We start from the raw sequence: 25,404 nt of genomic DNA, 5'->3' as shown, positions 1-25,404 counted from the left end.
TAGCACCACAGCTGTTTGTTATGGGAGAGAGGTTCGTTATGGTGTGTTAAGCTTATGATCTATTCCTTGGCATGGGCAACAGTGATCCATTAGTAGCCTAGACCCAGATCTGTTTGTGCTGTCATGCCAACTCCTATGGTTTTTGAAATGGGAAACATCATAGGAGTTGACTGTACAGCACAAGCAGATCTAGGACCAAGTTAGGGCATTAACTATCTCCATATCAGAACTACATAGAACAACAGGTGTCCTATTGCACCAACTCATTGTGCACATGTGGTGGTTATACATTTCACTATCAAACTCCAAGGACCATATTTACAAAGTGTTTGCATAAATACAAAGTTTGCCTCCGTGATTTTCCAGAGGGATTGAAACATGACCATCAACACCCATCAACCCAATATCGAATCATTTATTTATGTATAAATTAATGATGTACTCACAAACCCAACACATGATGCCCTTTTTACACCAATCATCAATCAGTTCCTATGAAAAGCTACTCTTTAATGCAGTTGTTTCTCTCACTGTGAAATTATCTACAGGTCCCTTACCTGACTTGACCAGTCCCTCTCTCTGCCTTCCTGGTGTTCTGTTTGGGATGACACTGCTAGTATCCATCTCTTCTATGTAGCCCAGGGCCCGGCTAGTGATAAGTAAGCTAGCAAAGCTATCACTGGCACTATGAATCCAGAGGTCTGGCCAGAGCTGGGCTGGGTCTGGGAGTGTACCTCCACAGCCACTCCCTGCTCCACTACCCTAACAGCGCTGTCTCCATTCCACCTCAGCCCCGCCTCCAGCCCTGGCCACACCTCTAGCCGCCAGTCAGTCACATGACCGCTCAGGTTGTCCTGTAGCCTCGCTACTGACCCCTCTCTCTCCATGCATCATCTCCTCTTTCCCTCCTCCTCTCCTCTCTTCTTCCTCCTCTCCTCTCTCCCTCTACCATTTCTTCCTCTCCCTCCTCTACCCTTTCTCCCGCTCCCTCCTCTACCCTCTCTCCCGTCCCGTCCCTCCCCTCAACTTCACTTTGTGACTTTGATCCCTCCACTCTCTTTCTCCCCTCCTCTATCTTTCTCTCTCTCTCCCCTCTCCCTCCTCTCTGCTCCGTGCCTCGCCCTCTAGGTTGGATTATCCAGGGGCTCAAGCCCCGCCCTGTTTAAACCTCCTCACTGGAAGCCAACCGCCGGACCTATTTACATAATTACACCCATCACAATATGGTTGGGGATTTACAGTATCACAAAGCACCTCCACACGCCTCATGGTAGAGAGACACTACAGGCTGGTGTCCCGGACACAGATTACGTCTAGTCCCGGACTAGGAAGGACTTTCAATGGAGATTCTCCATTGAGCATGCTTTTTCTGTCCGGGACTATTTTTAATCTGTGTCTGGGACAACTGCCCTACATCTTCATTGTCCAGTGACAATACAGGTAGATGTTAAGTGATCCATTCTTCTTCTATTCTAATTGGATAACAGATTGTTCTCACCTGTTCCCTTCAGAGGTGTTCTACTTCTTGTGGGAGAGAGTTGGAGGTGATGTTCACTCTGTCAACAGATAAAACACAATCAACCACATGAGAAACTGTCAGAGAAACTGTCAGACCAAGGAATACAGTAGCATGTATCACAGTAATGTCGTTCCCAGCCCCCCCCCTCTCCTTCGCCCTCTCCCCCATCTCCCACCATCTCCTTCCCCCTCTATCTCCCCCACTCTCTCTCTCCCAGTAATACCATATTTTTCACAACATTTTGAATGGTCTAATTTCAAGGATGTCTTTCATAAGGTGATCACAGCCTACTCATTTTGAATGTCCCAATGGACAATCAGCTCAACAATGGTCCTTTGTTGTTTGTGTTAGACCAGACGTGAAGGGGCAGCTACAGACCCAGATGACCAGTGAACTGAGAGGAGAGGCCCTTGTGACATGAAGGGGCAGCTACAGATCCAGATGACCAGTGAACCGAGAGGAGAGGCCCTTGTGGAGGCATGCCATCCACTTCATTACCGACAAAACCACAAACAACAGGCCTTAGTTACTGGCAATAACGTTCAATACAATTTTTTATTTTTTTTTATACAATATGAAGCCTTGTTAAGAGGAGCAATATACAATCAGTGGCCAGTTTATTAGGGCAAATCCATCTAGTACCGGGTCAGACCCTTATTTGCCTCCAGAACAGCCTGAATTCTCCAGGGCATGGAAACATTACTCAATTGGTATCAAGGGACCTAACGTGTGCCAGGAAAACATTCCCCACACCGTTACTCCACCGCCACCAGCCTGTACCATTATTTTACCAGGCAGGATGTGGCCATGGACTCATGCTGCTTACAGCAAATTCCGACTTTGCCATCAACATGACGCAACATGAATTGGGATTCGCCGGACCAGGCGTTGTTTGGTGATACCGTGCCCATTGGAGCCACTTCTTCTTGTTTTTAGCTGATAGGAGTGGAACCCGATGTGGTCGTCTGCTGCAATAGCCCATCTGTGATAAGGACGACAAGGACGTGTGTACCGAGATGCCGTTCTGCACAGCGCTGTTGTACTGAACTGTTACTTTACTGTTTGTGGCCCGCTTGTTAGCTTGCACAATTCTTGCCATTCTCCTTCGACCTCTCATCAACAAACTGTTTTCGCTCACAGGACTGCCACCGACTGGATGTTTTTTGTTTGTCACACCATTCTTGATAAACCTTAGACACTGTCGTGTGTGAAAAGCCCAGAAGGCCGGACGTTTCTGAGATACTGGAACCGTCGTGCCTGGCACCGATGATCATACCACGCTCAAAGTCGCTTCAGTCACTCGTTTTGCCCATTCTAATGTTCAATTGAACAGTAACTGAATGCCTTGATGCCTGTCTGCCTGCTTTATATAGCAAGCCACGGCCACGTGACTGTAGGAGAATTTTCGTGAACTGGCCACTGAGTGTATTTCAGATTAAATTCTGCTGCTGGACATACTGCTGCAACAGATTAAAAGCAAGTCCAACTTTGTTTTAAATGAAAGCTAAACAGAATCTGTGGTTTTAGGAGTGAAGCTTCTCGAGTTTGCCCCAAAGGCATAAATAGTCGAAAGGAAATCTGCATTTCAAACAATGATAATGCCTCACTACCACTGATGTGGTAAACAGCTGAGAGACGGGGCTAGAGAAATGTAACCACTCTAAAAACTCATGGACAGAGCTATGGATACAAGGACTGACCATCCATGATATCAACATTATAGTTTTGACTATGGGCTCTACTCAGTCTGTATCACTGAAGCGTTACAGATTGTGTGCTGGAAACGTAAAGGTCATTTCAGATTGAGACGAAATATGCAATGTTTACTGTAAATGCAGTCTCCGCTAACGCGGGAACATTGCCTTTCAATTTCAATCACACTGTAACGCTCAATTATCTGCGATACGGATTGAATAAAGACATTTTTTTGAGGCTGTACAGTGGTTGTTTACATTTACAGTACATTGTTCACAAACAAAGAAGTAAAACAAGCTCACATTTTGGGTTCGGATGGGGTACGACAATTGAATGTAAGCTCATGAGGCATCTATAAGTCATACTCAGAAAAAAAAAATCTATAGGTATTAAATATCATTAATTGAAAAGTTAAAACATGTATGTCGCAACAGCAGATACGTTTTCATTAAATATTGAAGGGGCTGGCTAACTTTATACACAGCAACTCTACCTATTGGCAGTGGTGTACTGGTATTTGAAGCTTCTTTGTCATTTTGTCCTGATCCACCACTACAAATGTCTAAATTGAAATGGTACCGCCCAACCCGGATACTAACATGATCAGCTATTGACTAAGGGAGTGAATTTAACTCATTATAAAAGGTTACATGGACAAAATCGGACCTCTGAAATGAAAACGGATGGCCCTCCCTTCAGCAAAATATATTTTACCTAAACCCTCCCTGAGCGCTTAAAGAAAAAAAAGAAGTGACCATCCCCTATACCCAAAATAGTCATTAAAACAAAACATCCTTACCATTTACCTTCATTTCCAGGACAGACTAGAGCCTTAGATATGCCATTTTAGAAATTGTTCTTCATCCTTTAAGCATTACATGGCAACGCATGGATTCTATTAGCACACAGGGCTGTGGGCCAGGTTGAGGCTTCGCAGACCACTGTGGACAATGGTAGGGGTGGAAAGATCTCCTTTATTGTAAAAGCATTGCATGAATCTATCATCTTATTTGCAGGTCCGAGAAATAAAAGTATTTTATGCAATTCTACGTAATTGTACATATTAGCAGAATATTTTATAATACCACACAAATTACCTAAATTACAGGCAAAAATTAGATAGAGAGATATGATAAAATGGACACATAGGCCTATTTCCCAATGCCAAATCAAAATTGCCCCTGTTTGCAAATAATTCAATCTGAGACATCATTAGGAATCTGAGCATGGTACTTTCAAAATTTAGGCCTACCTTTCCACCCCAGATGCAGAAAAATGTAAGCTTCAACTTCCAGATGCAGAAAAATGTCAGCTTTAACTGCCTGGCTACTCTTGGCTTAACCCAATGAGAGAAGGTCAAGAAGTGTTTCCCTAGAAGCTGTCTGGGTTTAAACATCTTCTACTGTACAGACAGTGAATAGCTTAACCAAATGATAGTGACAGAATTAGATTACTTCCCAAGCAAAGTCAAGTTTTTGTCTCCTCGGCTATAGAATGTTGTAGCTCAGCCTCTGAATGAAAAGAAAGGAAACAACGATATCCCCATATGCATCGGAGTGACATCTTACGTGGGTACTTTACAGCTTGTTTCTAGCATAAAGCATTGTGGACCAACGCGCTGTTATAAATCACTTTATATCATCAGATCTGTTTTATTTTCTTAAAAAATCTTAAGCTGACAAGGGGTAGGCCTGTGCTTTTTGCCATTTTCTGAAATTGAAAAAGCATGACCCTCACCGATTTTCCTCCATGTACCCATTCTGTCCATTTGGATCCATCCCTAACAGGAGAAGAGTCTATAATCTTGTTGAGCTGTAGTATTGTAAGAGTTCAGTGAAGATAATACCAACATGATGTCATCTAAATGAATATCAGGAGAGTGTAGGCTATAATCTTGTTGAGGTTTAGCAATAGCATCACTGTTCAAAAGGAATTGACCAAAACCCTGCTAATGGATACGAGGAGAGTACGTGTGTGTACATCTGGTTGAGCTGTAGAAATGGCATCTCCGTTGGTTCAATGCTCTTTAGATAATGAGGTTGTAATTGCCACTGATTGGCTAATCTCTGGGAGAAGATGTTGTGCGTAGACCATTATTGTGACACAACAGCAGGACCTTCGCTCTGGGGTAAACACGCTGCTCTTACCGGGTCTAGTCTACGTGTTGTTTCACACAGACACACAATTCTTTTGGGTTACTTACAAAGCTTGAAGGTCCAGACAAAACCTACTGCGCCTCTTTCAATTGCTGTCAGAATCTTTCAGAAGGTTCCACTGGGCACAGACGTCAATTCAACAGTTATTTCACATTGGTTCAACGTCATTTCATTGGTTCATCCAGTGTGTGCTCGGTGGGTTTCTACGGCTCATTTGAACTGTTGTCAAGTTTGTAAATAGCCATTGAAGCAACTCTGGCCAAAGAGGGAAACCAAACGTTTCTGTTATTCTTTATTCTATGAAACAAGTTCGATGAAAGATGTTCATTGAGACAGACATTAACTTTCAATCTGGTTGCGGTTCAAAACATGAATTACAATTACCTCAGGTTTTCTAGCTCACAAGTGTCATAGACCTTCAGACCTTTTTTGGGCTTACAGACACATCAAAGTTAATTCGAATAGTTGTTTAACATTGCCAGTCTACTAACATAATGCATGTCTCTGCAGCACCACCCTGCAAGCTGACCATGTGACCTGAGATTTGTCAAAGTCCAGTGGCGTGTCAAATCAGAAGTGAAGAAATGAGGAAGGAAACATAATATAGTTACTTACTTTCTTTCCGTGGGTGACTCCCATGGCCTCAGGATGAGCTGAGATCCTCGGCAAGAGTAGGTGAGTCTGTACAGCTCCTGAAGTTTCACTTGTTCTGAAGTTTCACTCGAGCTGGTCTCTAGTGAAGGAGAGGAGAGCGGGGAGGAATGGACTCCCCCAGGACCAAGGACAAGTTGACAACCCTACCCTTATCTAATGAGTGACACCAGTCTCTGAGAGGGCGCATTAAATCTAGGGGATTCCCCAGTCGTTCATCACACCAAGCCCGTCAACAAATGAGAGCAACAGAGGTCTGCCTCTTTAGGAGTGGGGGAGGAAGAGAGCCTAGAGAAAGAGAGAGGGGTGAGAAAGGGGGGTAGGTGGGGAGAAGGTTGAGAACGAAAGAGAAAGGGAGCAGTTGATATTTTGGTTGAGAGGGTAAGAGATTGAAGGGAAAGGAGAGAACTGAGGAGAGAGAGAGAAAGAAGAGTGAGGGTCGGGGTTTGTGAGAAAGAGAGAGAGGGAAACAGAGACAAAGGGAGGCAGAGATAAGATAATTAAGAAGAATAACATTAAAGAAAAAAACTCCTGACCACCTGTTCATGGATAACCGGTGGTCCCCACTCACCAAAGCTTAAGGGGGGTCCAGGGCAGATTAGGCTAATTGAGGTTGACGGAGCAGCCGGTTTGCATACGGTAATGGGGGGCGTATTGGTGCTCTATGCAGCCAGGGAAGGTCTAGCTGGCCACTACACCATTCATGTATGTATTTAACCTAGGTAATCCACTCACTAGCAATTGCCACTGCTATCCAAGGTGTCCTTAGCCTGGGTGCCAGTCTGTTTCATTGTCACGCCAAACATGCTCATGTGTGGCATGATAATGAGTGACAAGGAATTCACATTATAGCACAAACAGATCTGGAACCAGGCTAGGGAGTCCTGGAAAATACCAACAACAGGGATTAGGTAGAGATGGAAGGCAGCATGCCATCTATTTAGTCAACCAATGAGAGGTGCCTCCCTCACAAAATAGTTGTGCTAGCACGCTAAACACACAAAAGTGAATGAGGTAAGTAATTTCTCCAGGGAAAAGTGCGATGCTACACTAAAGACAATGCATTTCAAGTTAGGCCCAGGATTATGACAATACTAAATGTACAGTATAATTCATGAACTGTAGTTCATTAAAAATCCCATAGAGGGAACCCAAGCTTCATTATTTAATTTGAAACAACTCTCATTCCACAAATACATCTCTCAAATTTCTTAAAAACACATTTTTTTATTGTTTTACATACTTTGAAATTCCTCTATTTTGCCAAAAAAATCTGTAACCATAACAATCTGACATGAAAAAAAACAATGAATGCCCAGTCTTAACAGAGAAGTTGTTCCTTATTGTTGAGTGATCCTGATAGCGGTTTGTTTGATCTGTCAATCATCAAGCCAGTCCGGATCCATTTTCATAGGACGTCTATCAAGGCCTGTTTTTATAAAACATCTCATATAGTATGAGTGCCGATTCAGGATCTGTTTAGCCTTTGACATAATAATGAATAACAATACATGGACAGGATGGACATGATTCCAGATCAGTATACTCGGAGATCTCTGTATGGGATGTCTAGTCAGATCTTCCTGGGGAAGCAGCCGGCTATTTCCACCACCTCTGGCCAGTTTCCGTAAATGTTGGTCTTCTGATTATTGGCAGCCAGCTGAACAATAGAAGATAGGAAATCATCACACTGTAGTTTCATCAAAGAACCTGTCACACTATATACTATCTGCTTTATTACAAAAGTAGAGAGAGATTATAGTACATACTATACATATAGTATGTACTGTCTATACTATTACAGTATAGACAGTACTATTGTGTAGTAGTATTGCAAAAATGTAGCTGGACAGAATAAGGACTTTATATCGATTGATCTTGATATTTGCAGTAGACAGTGTCGATGCAACAAATGCTCTCTCACCTTCTCAAAGGGGCTTTTCTGTTCTGTCCCAGCGCCTCCAGCAAAGACCCAGCTGTCTCTGAATTTCACATCCTTGATACTGCTGCTTCCCAGTCCCGCAAATATGTTCCTGATTTCATCAGTCATCCTGAGGAGAGATTGACGGTCAGAGTGGACATGTGACTGTTCTAATTTGAAAACAGGATGTAAAATGAATATTGATTTATGAATGTTGGAATTTATTTAAACTAGAAATGGGCACCGATATGGAAAATCTATATCAGTTGCATTTTTTTTCTTGATACGATATAGCGGTTTGCAAAAAAACAACATTACAACTGTCTCTGCTCTGGGAAGTCCAGACATCTGTTTGCGGTTTGCTCATTGGACCAGGTGTGAATGTTCTGGGAGCCTAACCTACCCACCCAGTCTGAATACAATGGGAGGCCCATCTACCGAGTGATGACTCAGCAGGCATGCTACGAATACTAAGTAGGCAGCCTGTGAGAAGGTCTGTGAGAGGGTTTTGTGCATACAGGAACAGCCATTTATGCTTTTTTTTTTACATTATAGTGTAGGTTAACAGGAAGGATAAACCAAAATCACAATATGCCTTGCTCATATATTAACATCAAACGATATATCGATATCATATCAAATGATTGATATTGGTGCCCACTGCCCACCACTAATTTAAACCTACTTTGTCGCTGCATCATCAAAAGATGCCACCAGAACAATCATTCCGGGTTTAATCGTCTTTAAGAAGTCCAAGATGGCCTTTGTTTCTTTTTGGAGAAAGTAGAAGAAAAAAACGAAAAAAAACGGTAGTTTAGATGAAAAAAAAGAATACAATTTCTATCTTTACATTTCCATCAGAATATAGAATGCATGTCGCTTTTGCATCCTAATAAAAAGCTCTGACGAAGGCCTTGAGGCCGATACGTAAAACTTAATAAAGAGCAGTGATACCCCCACGCTGCTCTTGCAAGTATCTTATTCAATTGTTACCATGTACCTGCAACAACGATAGCTCAGATGTGCGATTGCCTTTAGAATTTTGCATCCTTATAACTGCCCTTACCTCCAGAGTACATGTTAAAGTAGTCAAATTTTTCGATCTTCCCATTTTCACCTTAGAAAACAAGAAATGCACATTGCATAACGAGTCAGGCATGCCTGATCCCATTTCTCACAATCCAATCATTCACTCCATAGCAGTGTGTCTATGTGCATCACATCTTATGTGTGGTGAGGTTAGGAGAAGCTGAGCTCACCATTCACCAGCACTAGGTTCAGGCCTGGTCCCACGTTGTTCATCACACCACTCATAACACTATGGAGATGAGTCACATGTCACAAGACTGTAAACACAAGAGCTGGAGTAGCAATCACATGTGCAATAGCTGAAGTGCCATGGAAAAGTTTGGTGAAAATATCCACGTTTAAATTCGGGACACGTTTAAAGTAGGGATGGGCTGCATTAAAATATTTCTGTCTTGCTCACGAGCTTATATGTCCATTTCTGTTAACAATATGAATGTAAGTTGGTTAAGAACATACGTACATGTTACCATCAAAGCAGATCTTTGGGCCCACAACAGTCGCTGCTCCACTCCTGATTTGAAAGGCAAAATGGTCGATAGGACAGTTTTTGGAAAGGCTGCATTTTGGATGCGAGGTTTCGGGCACAGCTGACAAATACAGGCACAGATAGATATGTGTTGAAATGATATATTTACAAACCAAAAGAGAAAAACAACATACTCATCAAGCTGTGACACCACATCCTTATGATACGTCTCATATACAACCAGTCAAGCAACCTACAGTACCAGTCAAAAGTTTGGACACACCTCCTTGTTCTAGGGTTTTTCTTTATTTTTACTATTTTCTACATTGTATAATAATAGTGAAGACATCAAAACTATGAAATAACACATTTGGAATCAAGTAGTAACCAAAAAAAGTGTTAAACAAATCAAAATATATTTCAGATTCTTCAAAGTAGCCACCTTTTGCCTTGATGACAGCTTTGCACACTCTTGGCATTCTTTCAACCAGATTCAAGAGGTAGTCAAAATATATCTACAATGTAGGAAATAGTAAAAATAAAGAAAAACTCTTGAATGAGTAGATGTGTCCAAACTTTTGACTGGTACTGTGTGTAGACGGAAACCTCTTCTGATGTGATTCAAAGTGTTACACATGATACAAAGTTTAAATGAATGCAAAGTTTAAAAAAATCATATTATGAGAGACATAATTCATATGTAGGACCCCCCTCCTACGTCTCTCTCCTAGATCTGATGAAACAGAGTACTGGGTTACTTTCAAGAAGTGAGGGAGGAGGCTGTGAATGGCTAAAGATTACTGACTGATAGGCGACTGAGGGTTCTGATACATGTATCAGGGACAAAGAGAAAACTTCAGACATCATAAGAGACACTTCTGAACTGTCTGTATCACTTTGAAGTTCAACTATTTACTTCGTAATAAAATTATTCCTGCAGAATATTTTACTTAGGAGAAAGGGTCAAATTCTACTGTATTCAGCATTTGGCATGTATTGAATATTCGGCATGTTCAGCTATGAAGATTGATTGATACTATTAAGATAGATGGGGAAATAGCTGAAATGGAAATGCTTGAAACACTTACCAGCAGTGACTACAGTTGCTCTTTGAGCTCCTGAAATAAGAGAAACACAACACTGTGCTATTATACTGAGGGGGAAAAAACGATTAAGTAGAGGGCAAAAGAGATACACAGAAATAGATATGGAGAAAGAGTGATCTTACCAAAGATATGTTGTTGTAGAACCCTGGCTCTCTGATGGATGTAGGGTGGGTTGGTAAAGATTCCCCATATAACGAGGATAACGATGAGGAAAGTAACAGCATACACAATGCCTAGCAACCACAACAACACATACACGTAAGATAATGCAAATTCCACACTCAATCACATTTAACTTATTCAAAATATTCCCATACCATGCAAAAACAGAGCTCTCACCTCTTGCTCTCATCTCAACAGCCAATTAGAAGACAATTCCTTGGTATTTTGGCAGTTCTTTACACTGAAAGAAGAGATTCCTGAAGTATTTCCTGACAGCCTGGCGTTCTCTCCTCTGTCATGCTGTATAGCTCAAGCAACAGTCCCCACTTCCACTGTCATCCTGTAAAATCTACAGCAGTGTTCAACCTCAATAGAGAACCAAGAGTGATTATCCTGTAGCCTATAGTATAGAGTAAATGCCAACACTCCTGTAAGGTACATTGTGAAACCAGGACATGGTAATATGTCCACACCCACTATATAAACAAGATGGCCACACCGAGAAGGACACGACAACGGATTGGCTTTTGATCAAACAATACAACACAATGAGACCTTTCACCTGAGAAAGGCAGCTTTAGCAGTTCTATTTACTTTTGCCATACCTTTACTGTCCTCTAGTGTTGAAATCAAACGCCTAACGTAGAACACAGCAGTGTGACTGGGAATGGGCCAATGGACAAGAGGGCATGCACTGGCCTGATGGCATTATTGTTACTGGAATCGCTCTCTTCCATGATTCATGATTTATTACCCTTTCATTACCCTTTGGATTGTTGGTTTATGTGATTAGCATACACAGGTGTGGGGGTGTGGTTGATAATGACGTGTCCCTCATGCCAGATGAGCAGAGTGTCTCTTTATTTACAAGCACTGAAGAAGCTCACAGTAGCGGTACTGTACATTATTTAATGTCAAAGTGCAGAACGGCAAACACAAAACAGAACTGCAAACACGTGCTTCTACACCTGCATTGCTTGCTGTTTGGGGTTTTAGACTGGGTTTCTGTACAGAACTTTGTGACATCAGCTGATGTAAGAAGGGCTTTATAAATACATTTGATTGATTGACATATTCATTTTTGCTCAGGGGGAAATACATTTATACAACATGTTTATATAATATAAAGAAGAAAATAAAAAACGAAAAACACACACTCACTACTGTAAGTCGCTCTGGATAAGAGCGTCTGCTAAATGACAAACAAGAACAATAATTAAAGGACGTAAGCACAACAGCTTGTCTTAAAGACAAAACCTGGGCAGCTGTGTTAAGTTAACATAGTATAACATACTTTACATTAAATGTGTGAATAATACTTAAAGATGACACAACAATACTCAACAACTGAAACAGTGCTTGAAGAGGTCAGTAACAAATAGAAAGATTTGATTGCGGTATACAGTGCAGACACAGCTTCTATACTTGTGAAGAATGATTATTTTGTTCTGCTAGCCATTGGTATCGGTTATACAATTAAAAATATTATTAACAGTCCAGATGTGTAGAATAAGGTACGCATGTCATGACAACAATTCCCTGAATTAAAACGAGCATCAGTGGATAATAGCACTGTTGTAACTGGATTTCGGGAGCATGTAGACTGGAAGGGGTGCAAGGAGAAGAAGAGGTTAACAGCTTAGCGAATGCACGCACGCACGCACACACACACACTTCACAGTCGACCTCAGCTAACCTGAGCGCAGAGAAGTGTCATCCGAGTGATGATTCACTCCAACATATCCTGTTGGAGGGGAGAAAAGAGAAGAAAGACACAACTAGATCTCTTATCACAGCAAAAACACCCACAAGCCCTGAAAAAAATATATAGTAGGCTAGGCCTATGAAATGTTTAGCAGCCAAGTACTCGTATAGCCTATGGTATAACTTAGGTGTTGCCAAAACGTTTCAAGTCTCTAAAATGTAATTTTCTCCACCCCCTGATTAAGACAGCTGTTCTGGAGTACACTATAGTGGCTCAGGGGTAATGCTTCCCCAAGATGCAAATCTAGGATCAGCTTCTCTTCCCCCAATCCTAACCTTAACCATCAGTAGGGAAAATGCAAAACTGACCCAAGATCAGCGTCCTGGGGCAACTTCACCCTACACCACTATAGTGACGTGGAGGATGACAGGGACACAGGACCAGGTCCACCAACCTCATCAGAGTCCTCCCCCAGTGTGTAGGGCCCGGGCCTGTCCTCCTCCTCCTCCGTCCCTCCTGGCCCCTCAGCCTCCATCCGCCTCAGCACTGAGTACCTGTATGTGGCCTCGCTGAAAAGAAAACACTGTTTAACATTTACATGATTTATTATTGAGACTATGACTTAAGCAGCTCATTATGATAGTACCCTGGGCACTACACCTGATAAGCAAGTTTACTCAGTGATGAAATAACATAAAATTAGCATAATGGACAACCTCGTGAAAGCAATCATAAATCCTTAAAAGGCTCCATTCATATTGACACGCAGCCAACATCCAGAATACTGGACCTCCAGGCAGGCAACATGTTTGATGTTGTCTTTCATGACATTAAGATCTATAATGATCTAAAATAGAAAGGCCAACACAGCTCTATTGATGATCCATATCAATATCACAAATACCTGCGGGGAAAGCAGTATTTTCTGATGATAAAAACTGCAGCGAGAACTGCAGCAAATGTAACGAATATCACAGCTGCAATGACCCCCGGGTGCAGTCTTGCCTATTGAACGACAAAGATATGGAATTTAATTTGAGAAATGAAATGTCACAAATGTGATTGCCATTTAACCGAATGCCATTGGTGTGCGCATATGTACAACTGTCAACAACGATTACATTGACAGACAACGGATATGCTATAGCTACTTCACCTGTTGAGTTGACGACTTGGTGGGGGTGACACTTCTCATATGGATCCCATTCCTGTCCTCCGATAACTTCTGGGTTAAAGATAAACTAGTGGTGGGTCTCTCACAAAGTGTTTGTTGAATAAAGAAAATAAGAAATAGTTTTAAAACATTAGAAACTATTTTTCTTGAAGTCATCGCCATTATTGTTTACTTCCTGGTTGGGTTTTTCACCTGTTTACGTGGAAACGAAAGGCTTTTCTGATTGGAGGAGGTGGAATGCCTTATTTAGGGAAGTTCAAGAGGACAAGATTGTAAAGGTAGGCTATATTGCGTGATTGAGTTTTGCATGTTCCTTGAATGGAGAAAAGTACAAATTCCATGAAACAGCTGCATATATTGTAGGAATATTTTGGGGAAAAATTGTCCGAATTTTTTTTATAATCACATTTACATTTTAGTAATTTAGCAGACGCTCTTTCTTGAATAGGCCTACCTCAGTAGTATATTTATTATACTTCTTAATATTAATATTGCACTAAGAATTACTTTATTAGATGATTGCTCATGATTTGGGTCAGACTAAATCATGGGCCGGTGCCACCAACTGTTAGTCTGATGCCCTGTAATAGTAATTAACACTTACTGTTGATTCAGGGGAACACATCTGACAGGCACTCCTCTGCAATATAGCCTAATTCATTGGCTTGGCTTTTATAACGTATAAGGCTTAAGCAGACAGGCAAGACAGACAGACAAACAGAGAGGTGCGGACTGGGAGAAGAATTTGGCCCTGGCATTGTATCCACACCAGCCCACGTCACTGTGTGCGCCGCCAACTCGCCATATCTGTCTCAGCATCTTCTCTGCTGTCACTCTGTGCTTCTTCTTGTTCTCTGTTAAGTGCAATATTAATATTAATGTATTAATATTAACCACTTAAACCTAACTGGGAGTCTAACCACTAAGTCTAACCACTTAAATTGAACAAAGGACAAAAACATTTGAGCCAAGGATAAAACAAACACGTTTAATCACAAATATGTGTAGAGGACACACGACACACACACTACTGCATACACACTATACAGTACAGAACACTTTAAAAAGTCACTGTATAAACAATGAATTACAAGAGCATCCTCACCATTCCATATTAAATACAACCGAGGATAACAGAATGGTATAAATCTTTTCTAAGGCTCATTAATAGTTCAGAAAAGCGTAATTAAGTAAAAATCTATTTTTCCAGCAGTGAACATGCCTGTTCAGTTCTTTTCCTGCATTTTGCTCATCAAAAATCTTGATGAATTAGACCAGCTCATAGTATTTCCCAGACTGGGGATCAAAGTAGCAGTTAAGAGAGGGATCATAGAGAAGATTCAGGTACTCCTCCTCATCCTCATTTCCTCCATTCACTGATCCGTCAGCCCCTGAAACACAAACAGGAGGAACATGCAGTCATGACATACCATAACATGCACATACACCGTTATGGCTCCCTACTATTACAATTTCCAACACCTTAACTGGTTACATTAAGAGGTCCAACCATTTTTATTTCCTTTGTCATTTTTTTTCTTCTCAGAAGTGCCAAACCTTTTGATGAGATTGCAAAGGTGGCGTTTACATTTTTTAAATGTAACCTTTATTTAACTAGGCAAGTCAATTAAAAATAAATTCTTATTTACAATGATGGCCTACCCCGGCCTCCCCTAACCAGGACGACACTGGGCCAATTGTGCACCGCCCTATGGGACTCCCAATTACGGCCGGTTGTGATACAGCCCGGGATCAAACCAGGGTCTGCAGTGACGCCTCTAGCACCGAGATGCAGTGCCTTAGACCGCTGCGCCACTCGGTCATTTAGCTCGCTACATTATAAATTACTCCCCATATATAAATAGAAGAGTACAACTGAACCAGAGGAGGCTGGTGGGAGGAGCTATAGGAGAACGGGCTCATTGTAATGGCTGAAATTGAATAAATGCAACGGTATCAAACTAGGGTTGTAAAGCTACCTGGAATTTACCAAAGTTTTGTAATGAACAGAAAATCTATTCTAATTTTGGTACTTTATACCTGAATAACTTTTAAAAAATTCATATATACTATTAATCTATTATATCTGTGTCCATATTGTCCATGAGTTTCTAGTGGATAGACCATATCGTTCAAGAGAAATAGCCTAATTAATGAAAAAGGCATCTAATCAACAATGGTATTATTTTCAATTAACTCTGCAACTCTTCTAACTATTGACTGTGTTCACAACTGCCACCAGTTTGACGCCAAAATATTGACATCAAATACATATTAACATAGTAAAATAAATAAAATGTGTCAAAAAAAATATAAAGGATATTTCATGCTGAAGCTCTCATATTAAACACCAATGGTGTTCACTAAGTTGATGGTTTATATTTAAGATAATGTTTTACAGCTTTGTCATTCTATTTTTATTTTAAAATCATCTTATTTAATATATTTTACATGTGATAAGGCCACAGAGGGCCAGAGATTATTACAGACACCTGTGATAATTTGAAGTACCCAAAAGGGCCACTAGATGTCTTGTGAGAGATTACATAAAATCCTTGAAATATACCAAAATTCTGGTAGTTTACTGGTAAACATAGAAAGTCTCCAATAATATACCCTCTTGTTGCAACCCTATATCAAACACATCTAAAATATGGAAACCACGTTTGACTCTGTTCCATTTATTCCATTCCAGAACATTACAATGAGCCCATCCTCCTATAGCTCCTCCCACCAGCCTCCTTTGGACTGAACAAGCATTCTGATTTCCTCTGAGGAAATATTCCTTTTGGTGAGAACTGAACAAGACCCTGTATGAACTGTAAGTGCACGACTGAAGAGACTGCCAACACCAGACCTGAGCAGTGTAAGCCATGAATCTGTACCCGTACTACCCTGTGAACAGAACTATTTAGTGGAATTAAATGGTTCCTGGGAGGCTGTAAGGGTCTGCTGACCTTGGGACCCAGGTGAATCTTAACTTCTCCTCTGCCATTTCAGACACTCTCTTCACATCAATCAGCACAGCCACGTTTAGGATCCTCATACCTCAGAATACCGCACAGACACATTCTGAAAGCTGTTAAATAAAAAGGTGATGTAATTTCCAACCCCTTGCTTTAACCGCCATTATTTTAGTTGTTAAATTGACGGGCAGTTAACTACTTAAAAAGGTAATGGAATGCTCTGGGAGAAACATTGTGTCTAATTGGAAACTCCAATGGATGATAATGAAAACTAATTATGAGACACAATGTGTCAGAGGTTTAAAATGATGTTGTAAATTGGAAAGGTTTTGCCAATTAACCCCGGCAGGCGTGTCTTTAGAAGCGCAGCCTTGTAACGAGACTGTCTCTGACCTGTGGAGTCACGGGGAGAACAGAAAGCTGCAGCCTCCTGGGATCTATAGCCCTAATTGGTCTTAGTTTTATGGGTCTCCTCGCTCTGCCTCGTTTCCACCCTGTGTCTTCTTTAAAGAGAGCCTTAACATTTCAGCCTGCCTAACTTCTGACACCTGTGAAACATTTCCATTAGCAGAATGTGACGATGGTGCCATTTCACAGGTTTCTGAGAATAATAAAAAACAATATGGATTCTATAGGTTTACGTGTATGTGTGTGTGTGTGCATGTGTGTATGTAGGACAAGGAGTTTGGTGTTGGGGGGGTTGAGCCAAGCCTGTACCTCTGGTTGGGGGTCCCCTCCAATGGTCCCCTGTGCCCTCTGACCCCTTCCCTTTCTTCTGGCTAGGAGGAATAATGGGAGGGCTGAGGACATCCATCCATTCTCTAGAGGCAATAGGCATCAGAACACAGTCATCACTACAGAGATGCTATCAGGACAACAAAGACAATTAGGAAAATCATAATATTAGTTGCAGTGTAGGTCAACTAACAATTTGTGAACAGCGGATGTCAAAAAAGGAGGACAGTTTTAATCAATCAGGACACTCCCATCCCTGTTACCAACACCAATCAAAGATATTTGGGAGGGAAGAATACATTCTACCATTCCACTGTTTAATTGCTATATTGTAATTACTTCAATTTCCCAGTGGATCAGAAGTTTACATACACTCAATTAGTATTTGGTAGCATTGCCTTTACATTGTTTAACTTGGGTCAAACGTTTCAGGTAGTCTTCCACAAGCTTCCCACAACAAGTTGGGTGAATTTTGACCCATTCCTCCTGACAGAGCTGGTGTAACTGAGTCAGGTTTGTAGGCCACCTTGTTCGCACACGCTTTCTCAGTTCTGCCTACAAACTTTCTATAAATTGAGGTCAGGGCTTTGTGATGGCCACTCCAATATCTTGACATTGTTGTCCTTAAGCCATTTTGCCACAACTTTGGAAGTATGCTTGGGGTCATTGTCCATTTGGAAGACCCATTTGCGACCAAGCTTTAACTTCCTGACTGATGTCTTGAGATGTTGCTTCAATGTATCCACATCATTTTCCTTCCTCATGATGCCATCTATTTTGTGAAGTGCACCAGTCCCTCCTGCAGCAAAGCACCCCCACAACATGATGCCGCACGCATGTGCTTCACGGTTGGGATGGTGTTCTTCGGCTTGCAAGCCTCCCCCTTTTGATTCCAAACATAACGATGGTCATTATGTCCAAACAGTTATATTTTTGTTTCATCAGACCAGAGGACAATTCTCCAAATGAATATGTCAATCAAACCGTAGTCTGGCTTTTTTTATGGCGGTTTTGGAGCAGTGGCTTCTTCCTTGCTGAGCGGCCTTTCAGGTTATGTCGATATAGGACTCGTTTTACTGTGGATATAGATACTTTTGTACCTGTTTCCTCCAGCATCTTCACAAGGAGACATGTTCTGGGATTGATTTGCACTTTTCGCACCAAAGTACGTTCATCTCTAGGAGACAGAACGCTTCTACTTCCTGAGCGGTGTGACAGCTGAGTGGTCCCATGGTGTTTATACTTGCGTACTATTGTTTGTACAGATGAACGTGGTACCTTCAGGCATTTGGAAATTGCTCCCAAGGATGAACCAGACTTGTGGAGGTTTACACATTTTTGTCTGAGGTCTAATTGGTTGATTTCTTTTGTTTTTCCCATGATGTCAAGCAAAGAGGCACTGAATTTGAAGGTAGGCCTTGAAATACATCCACATGTACACCTCCAATTGACTCAAATGATGTAAATTAGCCTATCAGAAGCTTCTAAAGCCACGACATCATTTTCTGGAATTTTCCAAGCTGTTTAAAGGCACAGTCAACTAAGTGTATGTACATTTCTGACCCACTGGAATTGTGATACAGTGAATTATAAGTGAAATAATCTTTCTGTAAACAATTGTTGGAAAAATTACTTGTGTTATGCACAAAGTAGATGTCCTAACTGACTTGCCAAAACTATAGTTTGTTAACAAGAAATTTGTGGAGTGGTTGAAAAAAGAGTTTTAATGTCTCCAACCTGAGTGTATGTAAACTTCCGACTTCAACTGTACACTGTAGTTGCTTACCAACACGACATTGAATGTTCCTGAGTGGCTTAGTTACAGTTTTGACCTAAATCGGCATGAAAATCTATGGCAAGACTTGAAAATGGCTGTCCAGCAATGATGAACAACGAACTTGACAGAGCCTGAATAATTGTTTAAAGAATGATGGGCAAATATTTTGCAATCCAGGTGTACAATGCTCTTAGAGACTTACCCAGAAAGACTCACAGCTGTAAACGCTGCCAAAGGTGATTCTAACATGTATTGACTCGGGGTAGAATACTAATATATCTAATCAAGATATATGAGTGTTTTATTCTCCATACATTTTGTGTAGATCCTTGATAAAAAATGACAATTAAATCCATATTAATCCCATTTTGTAACACAACAAAATGTGGAAAAAGGCAAGGGGTGTGAATACTTTCTGAAGGCACTGTACATATAACAAATATACTGTATATATGCAAGAGGCCCGTATACTGCCTTCCCTGTGCTCCATTCTCCCCTTCCAGCACTGCCGTTTGAGTCAGAAATTAAACAATTAAATGTAAGTATATAGTGATATAAGGTGGAAACTGGAGAAAAATAGGCTAGGCATTATCATTGTATAGTAAATTACTACATTAGACACCATCCAGATAAGTATCCACTTTAAGCTCGTCTTCAATTTTTTGGTACTTTCTTTGCCTCAGGATAAAAGTTGCTTCAGAGAACATCATGGGAGGTTTATGAAGTTTTGAATTTAACTTATTTTCTTCTCGAAGGTTTAATTTATTTTCAAAGTGGGATCATGTTTCAAAGTGGGATTAAAATGCATTTAATTGTTAAAATTGAGTGTCACTAGTCTTTGTGGTAGTCAGAGAGACAAAATTACACCTTGTACTGCTGGGGGACAGACGTACTGAGAGGAGCAATACTCTTCCTCCTACACACGAGAGATGGGGGTGAAGGAGCACTGCAGACTGCATCAGCGTGTGTGTGTGTATATTTGTGTGTGTGTTGTGTGTGCCACCGTACTGCTACCAGCAGGGCTCTCTCTCTCCCATTTATATCAGAGGTCAATACAACAGACAGAACAGAACCAAAGGCTATCTCCTTCCCACTAGTTTTAGCCTCCTGTCTCCTAAACTCTGACTTTCAGAACGGCACTTTTATGGTTGAAGTTGATTCCTAGTTGACAACCTCAAAAAGACGCTGTCTTACTGATGGCTTGAGGCCAGTTGTTCAACTAGGAACTAAAAGGAATGAGTCAAGTAAGTCACTGATAGTTTGAACACAACCGAAAGTAAACTGTCCACAGGTTTTAGGACATTTGTGAACTTGATAACAGCTAAGAAGTATTTTCCATTGGAGAGGTATAGTTGCTTTCCTCTATGCCTTGGATTCCCCTTCTCTTCCACCAGTTAGCTCTGATCTTTGATATTCAAAATGAACAGTCACTATAAGTTGATATGATATCATCACTTGACAGAGATGTGTAGCTCTCTCCTCCATTCTAACAGTGTGGCTGCGGAATACATTTAGGTAAAATATGGACTCCTCGAATTTCAATCTCTAAACTGGGAAAACAACATGCTTCCACTGAGTTAGTTTTTTATAAATACATCTATCTACGCACTCATAAATACAGCAGTTCTATACGTCTGTCAGATATAGATCCTACTTGATTTTCAATTTCAACTTCAAGGACTAGATAGTAACCCTCCCCCATTGTGTCCCTTAGAAATACATTATCACTTCTTCTCCAGACCGAAGCAAAAATCAAATATATTCCAAATAATCTTTCCTTCCCCTACCGGAGCCATTTATACCCTCCCACTTCCCTCTGACTCCACACTGGGAGGCACAAAGCACAGGCAGATTTAATGGAAGCTATTTTCAAGGACAACGCAGCTCAATGCTGCAGACAGCAGCTACCTACCTGCAGGGAGAGGAAATTGTTAAGTGGGACTGGACGAGAGACTGTAGATTGAATTGTTAAGTCATTATATTCATGGCATAAAAGTGAACTGGGGATGGGAGGAAATAAATTAGCCTTTTTAACCTGACAGAAGATGAAGGTCCCTTTTAGTAAGTATTTTACCTTGCGGTTAGTGTAAAAAAACAAAAACATTATCTATAGTGTACCCAGCAAACCAAAATTGGTTCTGTAGAAGTTCCCAGAACATTCATTAAGTTGCGGAAAATGTTCTCATAACACAAAAACTGTCCAGTTGTGCTGATGATTATACAATGTTTGTATAAAACATACGCCTGATGTTGCAAGAACGTTCCCAGAACACATTTTGTCTGTTCTTTAAAAGTTCCTAAAATATTTATTTAGGCTGTGAAAACATTGTGGGGATATGACAAGAGATAGGTTCCCAAAACACACAAAAAATTAAAAACGAACAAAACAAAAACTGTCCAGTTGTGCTGACATTCAGATAATTTTTGTATCAGGTTGCACAAAAAATGTATTTGATGTTGCAAGAATGTTGACAGAACAGCCTTTCTGAGTTCTTTAAAATGTTGATTTGCTGGGATTTTTTTTTTTATGTTAGGAGAACATTTAATTTTAAATATAAAATAAAAAATTGTTATCAAAAACATTATTTGAAAGATTTTGAGATGTTGTCATCCTGATGTTATAAAAAACCCTAACTAGAACTTCATGGTAATCTTAGCTAATGTTCTGCCAATGTTCCCGGTTTGCTGGGTATACTCCTACAGTACATCTGTGCTTGGAGCTGGAGAAGAAAGAAAACGGATATTGGCACTTCTATCTCTGTTGAAAATAGACTTTGTAAAAAGATGATTCTGTGTTCAGTGAGAATTTCTCCATATCTCCATGACAGGGTGTTTAGGAGATGCAACGCTTGTTTACCAGCCAGAGGCAGAAGGCACAGATATCACACACAGAGGAACATGGTAAATGTGTCAGAAAAGCACTGACAAAACTACAGCAGGGAGCAGCAGCAGCTGTCAAACTTTACCACTCCAAATAACTGACAGTGGAGCCTTGCAGACAGTGGTGCCAGTCAGGACACTTAAGACCGAAGATTTCACTTTTGGCCTTTCAGAACACAAAACACTTTCGGGGGTCTGTCTGAATACAAAAGAAAGAAAGAAGAAAAGAGAGAAGAGAAAGAACAGACAAAATTTCCACTGACAGAGAGATAATTTTAAGCTGGTTGGCATGCCACATCACACACCTCTCAGAACCACTGCAGCTGTACTTGAATACAGTAACACAAATTCAGTCATCACCTATCTAGTGTTTGTAGTATTGCTGTAGTAAATACAGGCCACTAGTGGATAGGGTTCGGTTAACAAGCCTATACTTAAAAAATATAAGCCTATACTTGAGTATACTCTTAGAAAAAAGGGTTCTATGGGGACCCTTTTAGGTTCTAGGTAGCTCCTTTTTTTCTAAGAGTGTACTCAAATCTGCCTCAGGGCACAGTCAAGCAGAAACACAAGCACTCAGTCTGAACATTTCAAAGACAGAGACAGTCTCAAGGACAGTTTAGGAACTTGTGTGAAATGAAACAGACGTATAATACACACAAAATTGAACCTCAAAAACACTAGCCTACATGACTGCCAGGTTCATTCAACAGTCATGTGGTTTTACACCACAAATGAGCACTTAATGCATCATGGAGACAGAGATATATACACCAGGAAGCCTTCCCTGCCTTTCATCAATAAATCAGACATGTTTGAGCCAACAGGAACAATGCATAATTCAACCTGAAGACAGGTGATGCAACACTTTTGTCATCCTTTGTAACATGTTGGTGGCGCTGCATGTGTGTCCTCAGAGAGAGAGACGGAAAGAGAGAGAGAGAGAAAGGGAGAAAGAGACCCACAAAGAATTTGAAAACATAAAGACAGAGCGAGAGAGCGGGTTGTGTGCTAATGAGTGACAACAGCCCTGCATCTAATTGAGAGGCGAGCAGAGAGGATGACAAGAAGAGCTCTAATGAGTAATGGCAATGGCATCCTGTAAGATGAGGTGAGGTGAGCCAGACCCAAGCCCAGGTGATGACAGCCAAGTAATGACAGCCAGGTGACTGGTGTATTAGACCTCTGTGTGTTTGGGCCCTGCGCCAACGGAAACACTAACTAACTCTGTGCTAATCATCCGGGACAGCCTTGGCTAATGAGACACTGACGCACTGCTACAGGTGGGAATCTGTTAGTATGTGTTCATATTTACGTTTTGTGTACGGTTTCATACACTTGTCAGGAAGGGTGTTGGGGTTGTACCTGATTCTGATTCTGATTCTGAATGGACAGATACACTGAATGCACCCTCCATCCATTCTCACTTCAGGTCACAGTGAATTATTTCATTTATTCTTTATTTAACTAGGCAAGTCAGTTAAGAACAAATTCTTATTTACAATGACGGCCTACTGGGGAACAGTGCCCCTTGGTCAGGGGCAGAACGACAGATTTGTACCTTGTCAGCTCGGGGATTCAATCCACCAACCTTTCTGTTACTGGCCCAACGCTCTAACCACTAGGCTACCTGCCTCCCTGATTTCCCATCATAGATAACGTTACGGAAGAGATTTGATGGAAAGGGAGGTTACATCATTTACAGGCTGAACATATTGGCTACCTTTAAACAGTTGGCGGAGGATCTGTATTGTTAGGAAATTCAAAAAGGACGAAACCTCCTCCACTCAACCGAATACGTAATCTGCTCGAGGGGGTTACTCAACCGGCTCATACGTCGCGACGTCCCCTGAATGCCCATCTGCTAGCCTGCTAGCCGAGGCCCGCTAGCTGTCTAGAGCATATTGGACTGTTAGCTGAATAAAGCCATTTGCCAATTGGACCCCTCTGCTACACGGAACCCTACTAATCCATCACGACTGGACTATCGACGGAACCACACAACGAGGCGAAAACAGACTTTCCTCCGTCGCGACATCCCTCTAATACCCTTCTGCTAGCTTGCTAGCACCGGCCTGCTAGCTGTCTGAATCGCTATGATCACTCGGCTACGAATTCCTCTCCCTAATGTCAATATGCCTTGTCCATTACTGTCCTGGTTAGTGATTATTGTTTTATTTCACTGTAGAGCCTCTAGCCCTGCTCAATATGCCTTAACCATCCATTTAGTTCCACCTCCCACATATGCACTGAGGCTAGGAAACACTGTCACCACCGATAAATCCACTATAACTGAGAATTACAATAAGCATTTTTGTATGGCTGGCCATGCTTTCCACCTGGCTACCCCTACACCGGTCAATTGCCCGGCACCCCCCACAGCAACTCGCCCAAGCCTCCCCCATTTCTCCTTCACCCAAATCCAGATAGCTGATGTTCTGAAAGAGCTGCAAAATCTGGACCCCTACAAATCAGCCGGGCTACAATCTGGACCCTCTCTTTCTTAAATGATCTGCCGAAATTGTTGCAACCCCTATTACTAGCCTGTTCAACCTCTCTTTCGTATCGTCTGAGATCCCCAAAGATTGGAAAGCTGCCGCGGTCATCCCCCCTTCAAAGGTGGAGACACTCTAGACCCAAACTACTACAGACCTATATCTATCCTACCCTGCCTTTCTAAGGTCTTCGAAAGCCAAGTTAGCAAACAGATTAGCGACCTTTTCGAATCCCACCATAACTTCTTCACTATGCAATCTGGTTTCCGAGCTGGTCATGGGTGCACCTCAGCCGCGCTCAAGGTCCTAAACGATATCATAACCGCCATCGATAAGAGACATTACTGTGCAGCCGTATTCATCGACCTGGCCAAGGCTTTCGACTCTGTCAATCACCACATTCTTATCGGCAGACTAAACAGCCTTGGTTTCTCAAATGACTGCCTCTCCTGGTTCACCAACTACTTCTCTGAGTTCAGTGTGTCAAATCGGAGGGCCTGTTGTCTGGACCTCTGGCAGTCTCTATGGGGGTGCCACAGGGTTCAATTCTTGGGTTGACTCTCTTCTCTGTATCCATCAATGATGTCGCTCTTGCTGCTGGTGATTCTCTGATCCACCTCTACGCAGACGACACCATTCTGTATACTTCTGGCCCTTCTTTGGACACTGTGATAACTAACCTCCAGACGAGCTTCAATGCCATACAACTCTCCTTCCGTTGCCTCCAACTTCTCTTAAATGCAAGTAAAACTAAATGCATGCTCTTCAACCGATCGCTGCCCGCTCGTCCAGCATCGCTTCTCTGGACGGTTCTGACTTAGAATATGTGCACAACTACAAATACCTAGGTGTCTGGTTAGACTGTATACTCTCCTTCCAGACTCACATTAAGCATCTCGAATCCAAA

The 25,404-nt window shown here is 41.5% G+C and overlaps 3 protein-coding genes across 4 annotated transcripts in view; all 3 read right to left on the bottom strand.

The window, feature by feature from the left end:
- The window catches only part of LOC106565334 (protein FAM107B), an 8,585-nt gene extending 2,173 nt beyond the window's left edge, over nt 1-6,412 (bottom strand). Inside the window, exons 1-2 of the mRNA XM_014132323.2 lie at nt 5,986-6,412; nt 1,499-1,556 (exon numbers count right to left, since the gene is read on the bottom strand). Coding sequence (XP_013987798.1) covers nt 1,499-1,556; nt 5,986-6,009 — 82 coding nt within the window. The 5' untranslated portion in view covers nt 6,010-6,412. The remainder of the gene's footprint in view (nt 1-1,498; nt 1,557-5,985) is intronic.
- An 816-nt stretch (nt 6,413-7,228) lies between these two features.
- LOC106565332 (FAM3 metabolism regulating signaling molecule D) lies at nt 7,229-13,859 on the bottom strand. Of its 2 annotated transcripts, XM_014132321.2 has the most exons (12): nt 13,627-13,859; nt 13,375-13,475; nt 12,925-13,039; nt 10,943-12,509; nt 10,726-10,836; nt 10,586-10,615; nt 9,492-9,618; nt 9,202-9,260; nt 9,009-9,059; nt 8,628-8,712; nt 7,946-8,072; nt 7,229-7,681 (listed from the first exon to the last, which is right to left on the bottom strand). In XM_014132321.2, exons 4-12 carry the CDS (start codon nt 10,953-10,955, stop codon nt 7,595-7,597), a joined length of 690 nt encoding a protein of 229 aa, XP_013987796.2. In that variant the 5' UTR covers nt 10,956-12,509; nt 12,925-13,039; nt 13,375-13,475; nt 13,627-13,859; the 3' UTR covers nt 7,229-7,594. The 2 variants fall into 2 exon arrangements, with proteins under 2 accessions (XP_013987796.2, XP_045547476.1); XM_045691520.1 differs by having other exon boundaries at nt 10,943-13,039.
- Nucleotides 13,860-14,612: 753 nt separating this feature from the next.
- The window catches only part of cfap20dc (CFAP20 domain containing), a 59,292-nt gene continuing 48,500 nt past the window's right edge, over nt 14,613-25,404 (bottom strand). Inside the window, exons 16-17 of the mRNA XM_014132319.2 lie at nt 17,328-17,431; nt 14,613-15,035 (exon numbers count right to left, since the gene is read on the bottom strand). Coding sequence (XP_013987794.1) covers nt 14,914-15,035; nt 17,328-17,431 — 226 coding nt within the window. The 3' untranslated portion in view covers nt 14,613-14,913. The remainder of the gene's footprint in view (nt 15,036-17,327; nt 17,432-25,404) is intronic.

This window comes from Salmo salar, chromosome ssa12 (assembly GCF_905237065.1).
Source record: "Salmo salar chromosome ssa12, Ssal_v3.1, whole genome shotgun sequence".
Taxonomy (NCBI): Eukaryota; Metazoa; Chordata; class Actinopteri; order Salmoniformes; family Salmonidae; genus Salmo; species Salmo salar.
The sequence above is the reverse complement of the archived record's forward strand: the minus strand, read 5'-3'. Positions and strand labels throughout refer to the sequence as shown.